This window comes from Henckelia pumila, chromosome 3, assembly GCF_033568475.1.
Source record: "Henckelia pumila isolate YLH828 chromosome 3, ASM3356847v2, whole genome shotgun sequence".
Classification (NCBI taxonomy): Eukaryota; Viridiplantae; Streptophyta; class Magnoliopsida; order Lamiales; family Gesneriaceae; genus Henckelia; species Henckelia pumila.
The window spans coordinates 125,352,991-125,368,488 of NC_133122.1; the positions used below are offsets into that span (position 1 = coordinate 125,352,991).

General features: G+C 33.6%; 1 protein-coding gene across 1 annotated transcript; it reads right to left on the minus strand.

Moving 5' to 3' along the window:
• Positions 1 to 4,766: 4,766 nt before the first annotated feature.
• Positions 4,767 to 7,856, minus strand: LOC140893203 (uncharacterized). The gene is made up of 7 exons (XM_073302266.1): positions 7,683 to 7,856; positions 7,337 to 7,595; positions 6,183 to 6,368; positions 5,423 to 6,092; positions 5,265 to 5,338; positions 5,109 to 5,171; positions 4,767 to 5,013 (listed from the first exon to the last, which is right to left on the minus strand). Exons 1-7 carry the CDS (start codon positions 7,854 to 7,856, stop codon positions 4,961 to 4,963), a joined length of 1,479 nt encoding a protein of 492 aa, XP_073158367.1. The 3' UTR covers positions 4,767 to 4,960.
• Between the last annotated feature and the right edge of the window lie 7,642 nt (positions 7,857 to 15,498).

A 15,498-nucleotide genomic window follows, 5' to 3' on the forward strand; every position in this document is an offset into this window, starting at 1 on the left:
CTCGTTAATTTATTGATCTTTTTAATTTTAATTCTTGCATAGTAGTTAGTAAAATCTAAAATCCTCTTTTATTTATTTCCAGTATTTTTAATAACACAAATAAATTTCACTTTTTTTTCTCGTGGGAACGATCCCTACTCTCTCTACTATATGTTTATTTAGTTAATCTAAGATGGGTTAATTTGGGCGTGATACGACTAAGCGCTGCCATAGATATTCAAATACCAGCATCCATTGTTCCACTTAAGAAGAAGAGTTTCTCGATTAAAGTAATTACCAGATGGGACCTATCATACAACGTTGAAAAATCAGATAGGACGGACACATCATTCAACAAAATTAAAAAAAAAAAAGATGTTGAAGACAAAGTCTATATATAAAGAGAAAGAAAGCTTGAAGAATACACATATCAAGGAACATAATCGAAGCAACTCTCAAGCTATCTTCCTGAGCACTCGAAATACTAAGATATTCAAACTGCTCAATCTAACCCTCGCAAAGCAGTAGCATATCTGATCTTCAAGAGATCTTACAAGGGTTACTCAAGTCCAGTTGCTGATCAAAGAGCACTAGTTAAATTCTACGAATTTGAGAATCTGAGTCCACAAACTCAGTAACAAACATTATTGTTAAGAGAAATTTGATAAAAGCTTATAATCTTATCATTGTTGAAACTAGGAGTTTCTCATTAGGCATTGATAAGTCCTATTTTGGAGTGGTGTCTTGCAAGAAATTGTAATAACTAAAGTCTTCTAGTGCATTCCTTTCTAAGTTGAAGAAGGAGAGACGAAGAAGGGTTAAGTCTTCGAACTTTCATAAAATCTCGTGTCTTTATTATTCTTGCATGCTTTATATTTCAACATTTATCATCTACTTTGGTTGCATTTGGTACAAAATATTAGGTAGGTTTATGAGTGAATTTTTGTGTAATCCAATGTTTGGTTGGTTTGTCACTAAAACTACCTAATCTAATCTACAAGGGATAAAGTAGTGTTGGGCTTGGTTAATTAAACCCTTTCCCCACCTAGTATAATCTATCCCTGGCATTGTCCTCCCCATTAATTCTACGAATACCCCTTTCCCTCTGTTGATACCATTTTCCCTCCATTCCTCCAACTTATTCTCTGCGTTGACATGCCTGAGCCTTCGCCCACTCATATCCCTGCAACCATCAAAATTATTCATTTTCTTCTGCCCAGCCTTGGTCGCTGCACCTCGTAGCAAAGACCCAAACCCTCCTTTCCCACCTCTAAGCCTGAGAGAGAGAGATGAACCACCACTGGAAACTTTCCCGCCTTTTATTCCGACCGAGATTTAAAGTTGGCCGTTACACTACAAAACAATTGATTTCGAGGCAAACCATCGGTGTTCAACACTATGGTTTCAGGGATTTCTGTTGTTTCTTGGGATTCAACGATTTTCAAAGTTTTGAAATCATGGAGGATGTGGGAGTTGCTGAATCAGAGGAGTTGGAGGTGGGAGGGGAAATATGTTAGAGATTCGATACAACATTTGAGAATGGAAACAGAGATTGAGGGTGTGTCTAAATTCAAGATTTTGTGCTTTCCATCGAGCAATTTTACGAACAGTTCAGAAAATCTTACCATGCCTGAACGAAGATGAGCCCGCACAATCGAAATTTACTCGTTTGAGATCTGGAGATTTTCGAATCGACGCAATTTTCTTTTCGATATAGGCTAGGTTTTTCTGAAAAACGTCGAGGAAGAAGTGAAAAATAGGCTACTTTATTTCATTATTCAATAAAAAATAAAGGGTATTTTTGGCAAAAATATTTTAAACCATTACTTGATCTTATTTTTAAAAATCAAACCAAACACAATATTACTTTCAACACAAATTATCAATCATTATTTATCATATATTTTATCATTCAAGTATTAATCATTTGATAATCTCATCAATTGAACCAAACACACCGTTTGAGTGAACTGTTTCCGCACTAAAATTAGTAGTTCATATTAAGTTAGAAAGCGGAGAAAATTAGTTGAGTAAAATAATATTTTCTCAATTATTTAGACAAATATTTTAAAAGTATGTATTCACCTCCTCTACACACACAATCAATCCCAAGAGACTATAATATCATGCAACTTTTAAAACTAGGCCAATATTCTTTGGCCCATTTACTTCATCACTTGTTTTATTTGTTTTGATTTATTTTTATGTATAAAAAAGACATACAAAATCTTATATGAGACCATACGACGAGTTTAATTTTGAATTTTATCTCCAATTCGATTTGACTCATGAAAATATATTATTTTTTATATCAAATTATTTATTACAGATATGGACCATATGGTTTAAGTTGACTTATCTCAAGACACCTTCAATGGAGGTATAAAATTTAAGGTTGAAAACATGAACCCAAAAAATGAACCCACTGTCATTGCGGGTAATAATTTTAAAGTAAAAAAAATGTTTCAAGAATATAAACAATGTTCAAAATTTAAGGAAGTTGAAAGGTTGAGTAATGCTATATGTACACGAAATATTACACGTTGGGTTGCACATGATAACTCCAAGATTGATTTGCAAGCCCATGTTTGTCTCAATTTTCGAGCTTAGATAAACATATGGATTGATAGAAATATACTGTAGTAGTTGGACAATGAATCTAACACTTTTGCCATGGATTAATTTTGTCCATATGGATTACACACCATCATTTACCATACTACCCCTTCAATATAATAATAAATAATAAAATCACAACATATTCATGAAGGGGTGGATGAGAGAATTGAGGAAAGTAAGGATATTTTGGTATGACATAAAATATATATTAATCAATCTCACTAATATATCACACAACAAACATAATATTAACTATCAAATACAAATATAATTTTCTTTTATCAATCAATTTATTAATCATTTAGTTATCTCATCCTCCTACCAAACGGAGCCTTAAAATTACATGATTATCTTACATGCATTTTTGAAAGATTTTTTTAATTCAAATGGAGGGATAATCATGAAATTTTAAAAGTCATGTGTAATCTAATGTGTAAGACTCCGTGTACATGTAGCATTATTTAGAAGGAATTGACAAAGTGCAACTTTTTGAAAAAAAAATAATAAAATAAAATAAAAGACAGTGTAACTCTCCTCAAACACACGATAAGCGAGAGTTTGTCCACAACGCGCGCGAAGTTGCTAGTTGCGTGACCTTTCGGCCAACAGCTTTACCTATATATTTTTTATATATTGTTTGTTTTTTTTTTATTAAAACATATTTTGTTTTAAAAAAAAGGTTGATCCCGAAGGAAACTCCATTCTATATGAGTCACAGGTTCATTGGTTGTTGTGGGGTTAAATCGAAGGATGTGCATGAGCGGTAGGGACCTGAGGGAGGAAGCAAAATGACCAATCCTCAAAGCATAACCCACAATATTTCAACAGAGAATATGCTCCACAGGAAGATCGAACCCGCACGCTGCAGAATTTTTTCCCATATCACCTCAAGTCTTACGAACTTGCCTACACTCCTATGACAAACATATTTTGTTTTGGTTTAACACTTAGTCATTTAGGTACAATTTTGTGAAACTGTTTCGTGAAAAATTTTAGCCGTTGTCTTAATATTTTTTGTTTTTATATTTTTGAAATATTGTTATATGGTGAATTAATATTATATAAATTTTAATTATTAATACAATATTTATCTTGTTAAATATATGTTAAATATAAGTAAAAAATTAAACATAAAGGCAGTAAAGTAGATTGCTTCCAACAATTTTAGTTTTTTTATTTTTTATTTTTTTTTAAAGTTGAAACTTAAAGTTTGTTTGGTATCTCTATGTGCATCATACTACCCTAACACTTCATTTTAATTTCAATAGTTTTTTAATAACATTTTTAAAATTTTAAAATACTCTTATAACATAATACTCTATATCAAATTTAAAAGATATTAATTAATATTTATATAAAAGTGTATTTAAAAAAATTACGATTTTTTTACGTTGAAATTGAAGTTTGTTGTGTCTTTAACTATCCGTGCATCCTACTACCTTAATAGCACATATTTTAATTTCAGTATTTTAAAAAAAAATTATGATTTTTTTAAAAATATAACATAATATTTCTCTAAAATATTAAAATAAAATTAATTAATGTTAGATTTATGACCAACCAAAAATTTTATTCTACTTTTTTTTTTATTGAAGTTCTATTCGATAATGCCCTCGTTTTAGTGTTTTTTTATTTCTAAAAATTTATTACATTATTAAAAAATAATATATGATAAATTAATTAATTATGTGAATAAAAATTATTATTATAAATATATATTTAGTTTAATATATAAGTGTAAAAGTATAAATAAAAATAGCAAATTCAAACGAAGGAATCAATGTATGATTAGAGAGTTAGGCCCCCAAAGTTGTGTTTTTTGTGTTTATGATCTCGAATTAAATGTTTAAAAAATAATTAGTTTTAAACTTTTGATATGACAATACACTTGATAAAAATGAACCAAATTTGTAGGTTCATTAGTGGAGATACTCTCGCAATATTAATTCATGAAATCATCTCGTAACCTTGCCAAAAAATTGTAGAAAAAAATTTTGACTACAAACAGGCTTGAATATCTTTTCTAATAGAGAAAACAACTTACCAGGAATAAAAATTTCAACTTTCTGTTCAGCTCATCTTTTCATTCCAAGAAACATTTTCAAAGACGGGCTCTAATGTCAACAATAATTAGGAATGAAGTTTTCATAAATGTGTCAAGAAATTAATCCAAATAGTTACATCAGTCACTCAGCCATTGAAAAACAATTTCATGAGATCCAACAAGGTTAAGATCATGTAGTCTATAATAAATCTAATACCTTTACAAACTGCAGTTAAAAGTCAATCAACTGAGCAAAATCTAGACTAGAGTATGTCTTTGGTGGTCTTTATAAGATCATATGCTCTGATATCTACTTGATCAATTTCCATAACGAGAATTCTCCAGATTCAAAGAGCTTCTATGGCATTTAACTGGAAAAAAAAAACCAACAACAAATCCCCCATCATACCAAAGCTAAGCATGTTAGAGGAATTAAAAGAACCAAGTAACTGGGATCGAAAATTACCAGGACTCACGATTCTGATACATTTAGTGACAGAATGCAGGGCTGCAACAGAATCTGAACCAGCTAAAATACAAGAAAACATAGCAGCGAAGTTCAGTTCCGTAGGATGACCTAAGACTGCATCAAATTATACAAAACTCAAGTTCTTAATCTTACCCACTAAATTGACTTCTTGATGTGATGTTATTTGCTGAGCATCCATGTTAACATTCTCAGGTGTATATGTGGAGCTGGCATTAATGTGCAGCAATATAAGGTTATGGCATAAAATTAATTCGAAATGAAGGTATTAGTAGAGAAGCAAAAATAAGTACCCTGAATGAGAATCAGGAGATGAATCTGTTACTTGCTGGGAAGATAAACCAAGCCCTTCACCTTCTACGTCGCAGCTAGAGAGAAACTCGGAAAAGTTGAAGTCTAAACCCAAAGCTTCCAAATTCGGAAAATCCAAGTCAAGAAAATTTACATCCAAGTCAGATTCAGATGTCGAAGTAACCTCTGGAGTTTGGTGCTCTGGGATCATTGGTAATTCTGGAACACCAAAATCCAGCTTTCCTTTCACATGGTCCTTTATGCTAAACTTCTTCACGTTTGTATTGACAGGTGAACAAGTTGTGATGTATTGGTTTTTCTCTATTGAATAATATCCAATTTGTTTTGTGGGGGTAACTCGAATTGTCTCTGAAGAGATTATTGTGCAGTTATTGGAAATGATTCGTTGAGTAGAGGCTTCAGTGGAAGTACCAGCTGAGCAAACATCTGATGAAGAAACAAGTTTGTCTGGTTGAAAAGAAGCTCGTGGAGGTGTTTTAGGGATGGTGGAATTCACTGGAGGGGATTGAACTTGCTCATTGAACAAACATTTGACGACATTGGATCCTTGAATCGGAGATCCGTTATGAGAATTGTCAATTTCAACTACATCCGACACATAATTTGTCAAAGAGTTATCTTGATTGTGTTCTACATTCCGTCCTTCGGCACCTGGAATGACATCCACGATATTTAAAGACAGTAAGCACCAATGAAGTTAATTGTAAGTAGAAAGGTGATGTTTTTCTTCAAAACTTTTACCTTTTGGTTCTGTGCACCTGCGAGATCTCTTTACATTTGTCGAAGCATTTGAGACGTCTTTTGGTCCTTGCCTTTTTGCATTTACATGGCTGATGAATGGAGTTGAAAATTTTGTGGGTTCTGGTTGGCTGTTTGAGGGCCTGGACGTAGACATCATCGCAGGACTGTAGTACATGGGATGGCCACCTGAATGACATAATAACTAAGTTCACCATTCAAGATCACAAGAGGTGATTCATTCATTGAATTACAGACGAAAGATACATCATCTCTATGGGCTTAAATCCCTAGTTATTGTGAAATAAAAAAGCTGATGAGGTCATGGAGTAAATATTCTCGCGTTCATTGCTACTGCATTATTCATTCAACAGTTGTGCAAATATGAATTCATGTATGTGCATGCATATGCACCTTTATACACGCTATTGCCCTTTGAGATTTTTATGAGTTCGGTATTGATGAATGCTTTTAATTATCAGAAGATGATAATAATATGTTCATATTTGGACTAAGACATCCATAGGATTGCTGTGAGTTCAACAATAGTTGGTAAAGCAAATTATCTTGATTCATGGCTAAAAAAATATAATGACAACTCTAAGGACACCGTATTTCCATTCCAAGATAGTCCACTATGTGGGTGGATCATTGTCAAATTTCCTCAGACTCATACTGCGTAAATGACTTGGATCCATTAACGTATTGAGATTACCCCAATTCGAGCTTGGGAGGCTTCAGAATAGAAGGAATAAACAGAATTACAACAGACCAAATTTGAGACAATTTTATTTTTCTCATTTCTTGTGTGCAGAAGCACGGTTTAATGTACAAGGCATACCACCCGGGGCAATCGGGGTCTAGGCCGCAGATGAAATCTAATTGATGTATCAGATCAATACAACTGATCCTTAATCCTACCAATACAACTAAAACAAGTCTTTCTTCATTGCCATTTCCCATCCCACAAACTAGATGACAAGGAGGATAATTCAGTAGTTGTTCGAACTTTTCAAGCTATCTAATTTCACCCCAGCACAAGTTTAGAAGAAAGAAAAATTGAATACCCAACAAAATCTACTGATACTGCCCCAGGCAGCCAATATAAATCCACAAGAAAACATTGCATAAATTCAACCAATGCGAAGAATGGGTACCTGCAGGAGTCACAACAGCGACCTCAGCTTGAGAAACCACCGCCCGAGATGCAACGGAGTGCGGCTGCGGCAGCGCAGGAGGCATAACAACACTAGAATTGTACACATTCATGACATCCTGCATGCCCTTGAGCAGATTCTGAACCCGAAACTTCTCCTGCTCCAAACGGCCTCGTTCTTGATCCACCCATATTTTCTGCTCCTTCAACGTAATATACTCCTCCAAAATCGTAGCCAAACCCAACAAGCTCTTCGGAGCCTTCAACATTAAATCATAAAATCAATAAGCAAACAAGACCCATCACAGAATTGGGCATAAAAACCCAAAACCAAGAACAATTGTTACATCGTGAACGGGAGATTTGGAGATGAGATGGGATGCCTCGGAGCGGAAAGTGGAGCGGGTCTGTTTAAAGCTGTTGTCGCAAAGGTAACGATCAACGATGAATGCGATTTGAACTGGTGTAACATTCCCTTTACCCACGGGTTCCGGTTTCTTCGACTTGCTTTGTTTGCCCATTTTCGCCATTTCTCGACGGAGGAAGATTCAGAAATGAACAGCGTAAGAGGGAAGAGAATAACATAGAGAATCTACGAGCGTAGAAAGAAAGCGGGAGAAATTCAAAATTTTGGAGGAAATCTTGGGGTTTAATGCAAGGAGGGAGGGACTGTTGATTATTGGGAGAGAATTGTTTTTGAGCGGTTAAATTTTGGGGTAATTTTATGTTTTCCCTCCAAACTGTAAGTGGGGTGGTGCTCAATTTGCAGATTGCACCTGGAGAATAAATACCTTTTAAATATGAAGCCCAGTAAAAGGGAAAATAACACTTACACCCCTCGAAACAGAGACTTTTACCAATTGCACCCTGTTGCCACTCAAGAAAAGAAACAGTTAAACTCGCTGTGATACATGTTTGGCCAAATTTAAGATTAGTCAAAAATTATATAATTTTAAATTTTTATTCGATATAAAAGAAAAATGAATAAATCATAAAAATATTGTATTATTATATTTTTAAAAATATTATTAAAAGTTATAATACATTGATTGATATTCCATTAATAAAAAATATTTTTTTTATTCTATAAACATATCATAATAGAACAATAATCTTTCAAAATTAAAACGCTAATTAAGAACTATAATTATGAATTAAGGTATCCGCTGTTCAATGTAATAAAAAAATATAAATAGATAAATAATAATACGGGTAATATTCATTTTCATCCCTCACATTTGAAACCAATTTCAAAATCATCCCTCACATTTCAAATTACTTCATTATCATCCTTCATCTCTATTTTTAGACCAATTATTTATCTTTTACAATTTTTTGACTTAAATGCCCTTTTGTCTTATTTGAATAATGTTGATTCAAAAAAATATACAATAATATTGATAAAAATAACTAATTATATAAAATAAATTAATGTTTTTTAATAATATAATAAAATTTTAATTTAAATAATACACAAATTTTTAATTTGAATAATGTTGATTCAAAAAATTATAATAATATTTATAAAAATAACTAATTATATAAAATAAATTAATGTTTTCTAATAATATAACATATTTTTAATTTAAAGAATACAAAAAAATATTATATTTATTAAAATACAAAATATAAAATTTAGTGTCCAAGATTTGAAACATATACGTAAAAAAATATAGGATAATTATAACAAAAATAATTTTATTTTGTAATATTTATAAAAACATATTTTTTGTAGTATTATAAATATTATTATTAATTAATGATATATAAATATTTATTTTTTATCAATATTATTATATTTTTATTTGAAAATATATAAATATGATATTTTTTTATATATATGTTTCAAATTTTGTCCACTAATTTTAATCTTTGCACTCAATAATTCATCTCTCAATAATTGTATTCATTGAGATTAATGTGAATCGAAATAATGACATTAGTTCTGATATCACTTATATACCTAACGTTTATCGTTTTTATAAAAAATTATAGTTGATTGTAATAATGTAATTCAAATAATTTAAATCATACAGTAACTCATGCGTCACGGTTCGATCGCTTTCATAGCAGGAGCAATTATTACATCCAACATATTATTATAAATTATTATTTTATTTTATATAATTAGTTATTTTTATCAAAACTTGTATATTATTCATATTGAATAATAATTTTTTTACATTATTTAAATAAAATAAAATAAAATAAAAGGGCATTTAAGTCCAACAACTTATAAAAAGCAATTAATTTGTCTTATTTTTAACCAAAAGAGATATAAGGGATGACATTGAAATCATTTGAAAAGTCAAGGATAATTTTGAAATTAAATTCAAATGTGAGGGATGATTATGAATTTTAGCCATAATAATACTAATAACAACAATAATTAAGGACTTAAGGTACCTTATGCAATGGTGGGACGGATTCACTAAATTCGCAGACCGGTTTAATTGGGTCTAGCGCACTATGAACGACCATCGCTAATGATGATTGTCATTAGACCCGATGGATTACACATATTTTTGTGAAGCTCAAAACTTCTCTAATGTTGTGTTTTGAATAGAAAAATTTCAAATTTATAGATTTTAAATATATTTAAATGTATTTCTATTGTTTAAAGAAATAATATCATAAATTTCAAATTAATTATTTTTATGTTTATATAATATATATATATATATATATATATATATATAATATTTCATGTTAATTATGATGAATTCCAATTCCATCCAATAATAATGTCATTCGAAATTATTCTACTTTATATAACTTATATATATTGTTGAATCCTAACTTTTGGTGATAACAAAATAATACTTCGTTGTTTTAGATCGTCCGTCGTTTAACATGTATAACAAGTGTTCAAGAGAAGTCTACCGACTCCAATATATCAGCTGACCAAGAGATATCGACTGGAATGAGCAGTATCAGTTGATATAAGCATGTCAACCGAGCTAAGCACGTCAACTGTCAAACGCTCAACTGATCTGGGTTATAAAAGGCTAGGATATCTATTGAACTCATAAGATGATGAGATATCTGTCGTATTCAAGAAGACAGAAATTTCCAGTTTTCGAAAAGTTGACAAGACAACTTAAATGCAAAGGACGAAGCATTTAAGGAGATGTCTGATAAAGTGTAAAAAGTCATAAATAACATTTAATGTGAAGACACATTGAATAGACAATTTAAGGCGCTCCAAGTACAGATATTCAGAAGATATGTCCACATTTCACAAATCAAGTAATGATATCTTACATTCAAGATGTTTCCTACCGTTGACAAAAGGAAAAAGACGTTGGACAAACTGATATATATGTATGTGTATATATATATATATATATATATATATATATATATATATATATATATATCAGAGCTTATCAAGAAGAAGAGAGAGATTTACGTTCAAAAAAGATTTTCATACTTGAACATTTGAAATTACTTTGAATACTTGACTGCTCACTCAACTCTTCGCTAAAAAGCATATCCGATCTACAAAGAGATCTTTCCAAGGGTTACTCAAATCCAGCTGTTGTGTGAAGAACACTATCTGCTACAAGGATTTGAGATTCTAAGACTTCAAGAAGCTTAGACGTTTATCATCATCAACTGAAGAAAGTATGATAAGAACTTGGAATTTTATCAGTATGAATCTAGGAGTTCCATTTTGGGCATTTGATAAGTCCTAACTTGGATCGGGTGTATTTCAAGACGTTGTAATAACCAAAGTCTTCTAGTGTATCCTTCCCGTGAGGAAGAAGGGGTGACGTAGGAGATTGAGCTCCGAACATGCATAAACATATTTGTGTTTATTTACGCTACTGCATTACACTATTTTTCATCATTATCATCTAGTTTAGTGAGAGCTGTTTTCGCACTACTCTAAGTAGCTCTTATATATCTAGAAAGCTAAAAGAAAATCGGTTCAGTAAACTAACATTTGCTGTAGTGACCCGCGCCGTGATCACCTACTAATCAGAACTTAAGCATGAAATTAATCAATAAAATAATATTAATCAAAGTAACTGCGGAATTAAAGTAAGTCAAATACCATGAAAGCAAATCCTAGTGGTCAACTCTGCTATCCAGCCTTGGTAACCACCTAACCTCCCTATCTTCGGGAGAACTACCTGCAACTGCCCCATGGAATAGGGCATCCAGCCAACAGAAAATAACCAGAAGTGAGCCTAACATGCTTAGTACGAGAGTATGAGTATACACTATTATATGCGCATGAATGCAAATGAACTGGGTACCAAGACACTCAGGTTTTCAAGAAACAAGCTCATAGACCGGGCCCAGGGTATATAGCACGTTACGCAGTCGTCTCAGGAGGTGGCTCATATACCCAGTGGATAATGGTGACCTGATACTAGTACAAGTGTTCAACCATCACGGTGACCTAACACAAGACTTATGTATCCAACCATCCACAAACTCGTAGGGTGAGTGCCCTACTACAGGATACCTCTAAGGTAAAGGCTCAATATGCTCATGTATGCAACATACAGTCATGACATGCTGTATATAAAGACATATAAAACATGAAATCACATAATCCATGCAAACACATAATACATGCATACTCAATCTGGATATCTCGAATAATACTTCCGTACCTTACTAAGGTAGATCCTAGAAGCTCTCATCTAGGTCCAAGCCTACCATGCAGCACTACAACATAAATAACCATGCATTACCTAGCATGCCAAACATCATCTACTAGGCTCTAAAAGCCTTAATTAAACTATAGCATACTTCCTATTTACTATAGGGAACCAAAGCCATACCTTCGTCCGTCGTCAGCCCGCTGATGTCGCATGCCCCAGAGCCTGGGCATAGCCTAGCTATGACCTCTGGATGCCTCGCCAGAGCTCCACTGCCTGGCTTCTACTGCGGACACTGTCCTCTATAAAAATTAATATTTTCTACTCCAACTCTTAACGAAAGAGTCCCGAAGCCCATAAAATAGAGACATTATCGGGAGAGGAGAGTAAATTTGACATTCAAAATGAGAGTCTCGGACCCCTTTTTATAGGCCTGGGTTCGGACGGTCCGAACTGGGTTCAGAGGCTCCGATCCGGGCATGATTTCCACGTGTAGAGTGCATTTTGACACCTCAATCTGGCGGTGAGTTCGGACGGTCCTAACTGGGTTCGGAAGGTCCGAGCTGCCACTTGTCCGAGCCACTTTTGACACCTGGACCCTGCTGAGTTCGGACGGTCCAAACTAGGTTTGGACGGTCCGAACTGGTCCGCATGCTCCGAACTACTTCGGGCCTTCCGAACTCTTTTGGCTGTTTTTGGACTGTCTGAAACCCCCGGGACACTTCCTACCATTTTTGGACGTTCCGGATCTGATTTTTCACTTATTTTCACCAAATAATGACTCCTTAAACATGTTTTGAAACTTTTAAAATTATATGTCATTTTTTAACATGTTTAAAATCACTTAATCTTGTAAAATGAAACCTGACTACTACATTTGCTCAATAATTTTGCATTCAAGATAAATTTTTAAGAGTGTGTATTCACCCCCCCTCTACACACGCATTCGATCCCCAACAAGTGGTATTAGAGAGGGTTTTTCTCTTAGCTGTTGATATTCATCATGACTTCGCTAAATAAAATTCATATGTTCTCTAAAGAAGATTATGATGACTGGAAAATACGTATGCAGGCACACCTTTCTGCACGAGATGATGATATGTGGTACGTCATCACCGATGGACCCATGAAGATTCTCAAAGTCAATACTGCTATAGTCATATCAGGAGGCGGATCACAGATGGTTGAGAAACCCAGAGCAGAGTGGAGTGCTGAGGACAAGAAGAAAGAAAATCTTGACAACGTAGCCAAAGATATACTGTACAAAACACTGGACAAAAACATGTTTATCAAGATCAAGACATACTCAACCGCCAAGAAAATTTGAGAGAAGCTTACACAACTGTGCGAAGGAAACGATCAAACCAAAGAAAACAAACTCACCATAGCCATTTAGATGTTTGATAATTCCAAAATGAAACAAGGAGAAACTATGGCTGAGTTTGATGAAAGATTTAGTAATATTGTTTGTGAACTTATTGCTCTCGGAAAAATATACACTAATCGTGAAATTTCTTTGAAGGTTATGCGAGCATTGCCTAGAGAATGGTATTTCAAGACCATAGCCATGAGGGAATCAAAGGATCTAAACAAACTAGAGCTTCATGACTTATTTGCAGATCTCAAGGCATACGAGTTTGAACTCGGAATCAGAACAGAGGAAGATCCATATGTCTCGAACACCACCAAGGCACTGACATCAACTATCTCACCTCAACCGACTGAGGAAGTATCAGCAAAGAATACAGCTGAGCAGATGAGTGGAGAAGCAATGTCCCTCTTCATAAAAAGGTTTGATAAATTCATGCGTAAGAATAAAACAAAGTTTAATAAAACTTATTATAAACAAGATCATACAGAGGATGGTCCTACGTGTTTTAACTGTGGCAAGAAAGGCCATTTCATTGTAGATTTTACTAGGCCTAAGAACGAAGAGAGAAAGCAGCAATATGAGAAAAATAAAGGCAAAGAAGGAAAAATATCATTCCGAAAGAATAAGGAACAAAGAGTGTTAGTTGCAGACGAAGAAAAAAGCAAATGGGCAGAAACGGAATCCGAATCATCTGATACAGATAGCTCATCCAAAGAAAGTGAGGAAGAACAAGTTCAATGTCTTATGGATAACTCTTAGAGTGAAGAAGATGATACAGAGGTATTTAACTTTAATTCATCTGAATTTACACGAGAAGAACTTGTTCAAGCACTTAATGATATGGTCACTGAGTATCAGAAGCTTTCTACATCATTTGAGGAAGTAAAAACAGAAAAGGCATGTATTATTGATAAGTCAAGGGAATCTTGCTGTTCACAGCAAAAAGAACTTGACGGTCTAAGGACTAAGCTAAATCTGTTGGCAGCAGAGAATGATGATATGAAACGAGTATTCCAAGCCACTTTATGTGAAAATCAAAAGTTGCTTAAAACAATCAAATATTGGAATAATGCTTCTACCTCGTTGGATAAGATACATGAGAACCAGAAACAAGCAGACGATAAAATCGATCTTGGATATGGCTCAAATGAATGTATTCTTACGAAGGAAAATACTCAATCGTATTCTAGTGGGAACGATCCTAATGCAATAAGATTTGTTCGATCTAGTACGATATATGAACATGATGAACCTAAGATCTGTGATGGACAGTCAAGTCGCTATGAGAACAAAGGTAAGCATAAAGGACTGGGATATGTGAAGGCTCAGAATCCAAGTAAAAGAGAGACGTAGAGCAAATCTAGAATGAATGAACAAAGAAAGGGAAACCAATCTAAGTTCAGGCAATCGAGGTTTGAACCAAGTCAATCCAAGTACATGAATAATCAGATGACACAAAACCTGTACTTCAACTGCATTCCTGTTCAAAAACGATATAGACTGGATAACAAAGATCAAAAGTTCAAATAGCACACTGTAAGATCCAGACCACACAAAAGTACACATCATGCACCTCGACCGACTCACTTTATAGATGCACATACGGGTAAAACCGTTAGAGTAATTCAAGAGTGGGTCCCAAAAGGACCAATCCAGTTCGGACCCAAATAGATAAGGGTACCATGGATATATATTCTTCTTGCAGGTACTATCAGTAAAATCAGTCGAGAAGAATAGTCCAATGGAAAAGACAACTTGGTATCTTGACAGTGGATGCTCCAGGAACATGACTGGAAATAAAGAACTGCTATACGAAATCATACAATACAAAGGGCCTAAAATTATTTTTGGTGATAATTCAAAGGGTAAGACTGTGGGTAATGGTAAGATTACTCATGGTAACATTATTATTAATGACGTATTGCTTGTTGATAACTTATGCTATAATCTGATCAGTATTAGTCAACTATGTGATAATGGTCACATTGTTGAATTTCACAAACACACATGCATGATCAAATCTAGTAATGGTGAAATCATGTTAACCGGACTAAGAAAACAAAACACTTATAGGCTAAATTGGCAAAGTGAACAACCGTCTGTCCCTACTTGTTTTGTTGCTCAAAGTGATAAGCAGTGGTTATGGCATAAGCGGCTCAATCATTTGAATTTTAA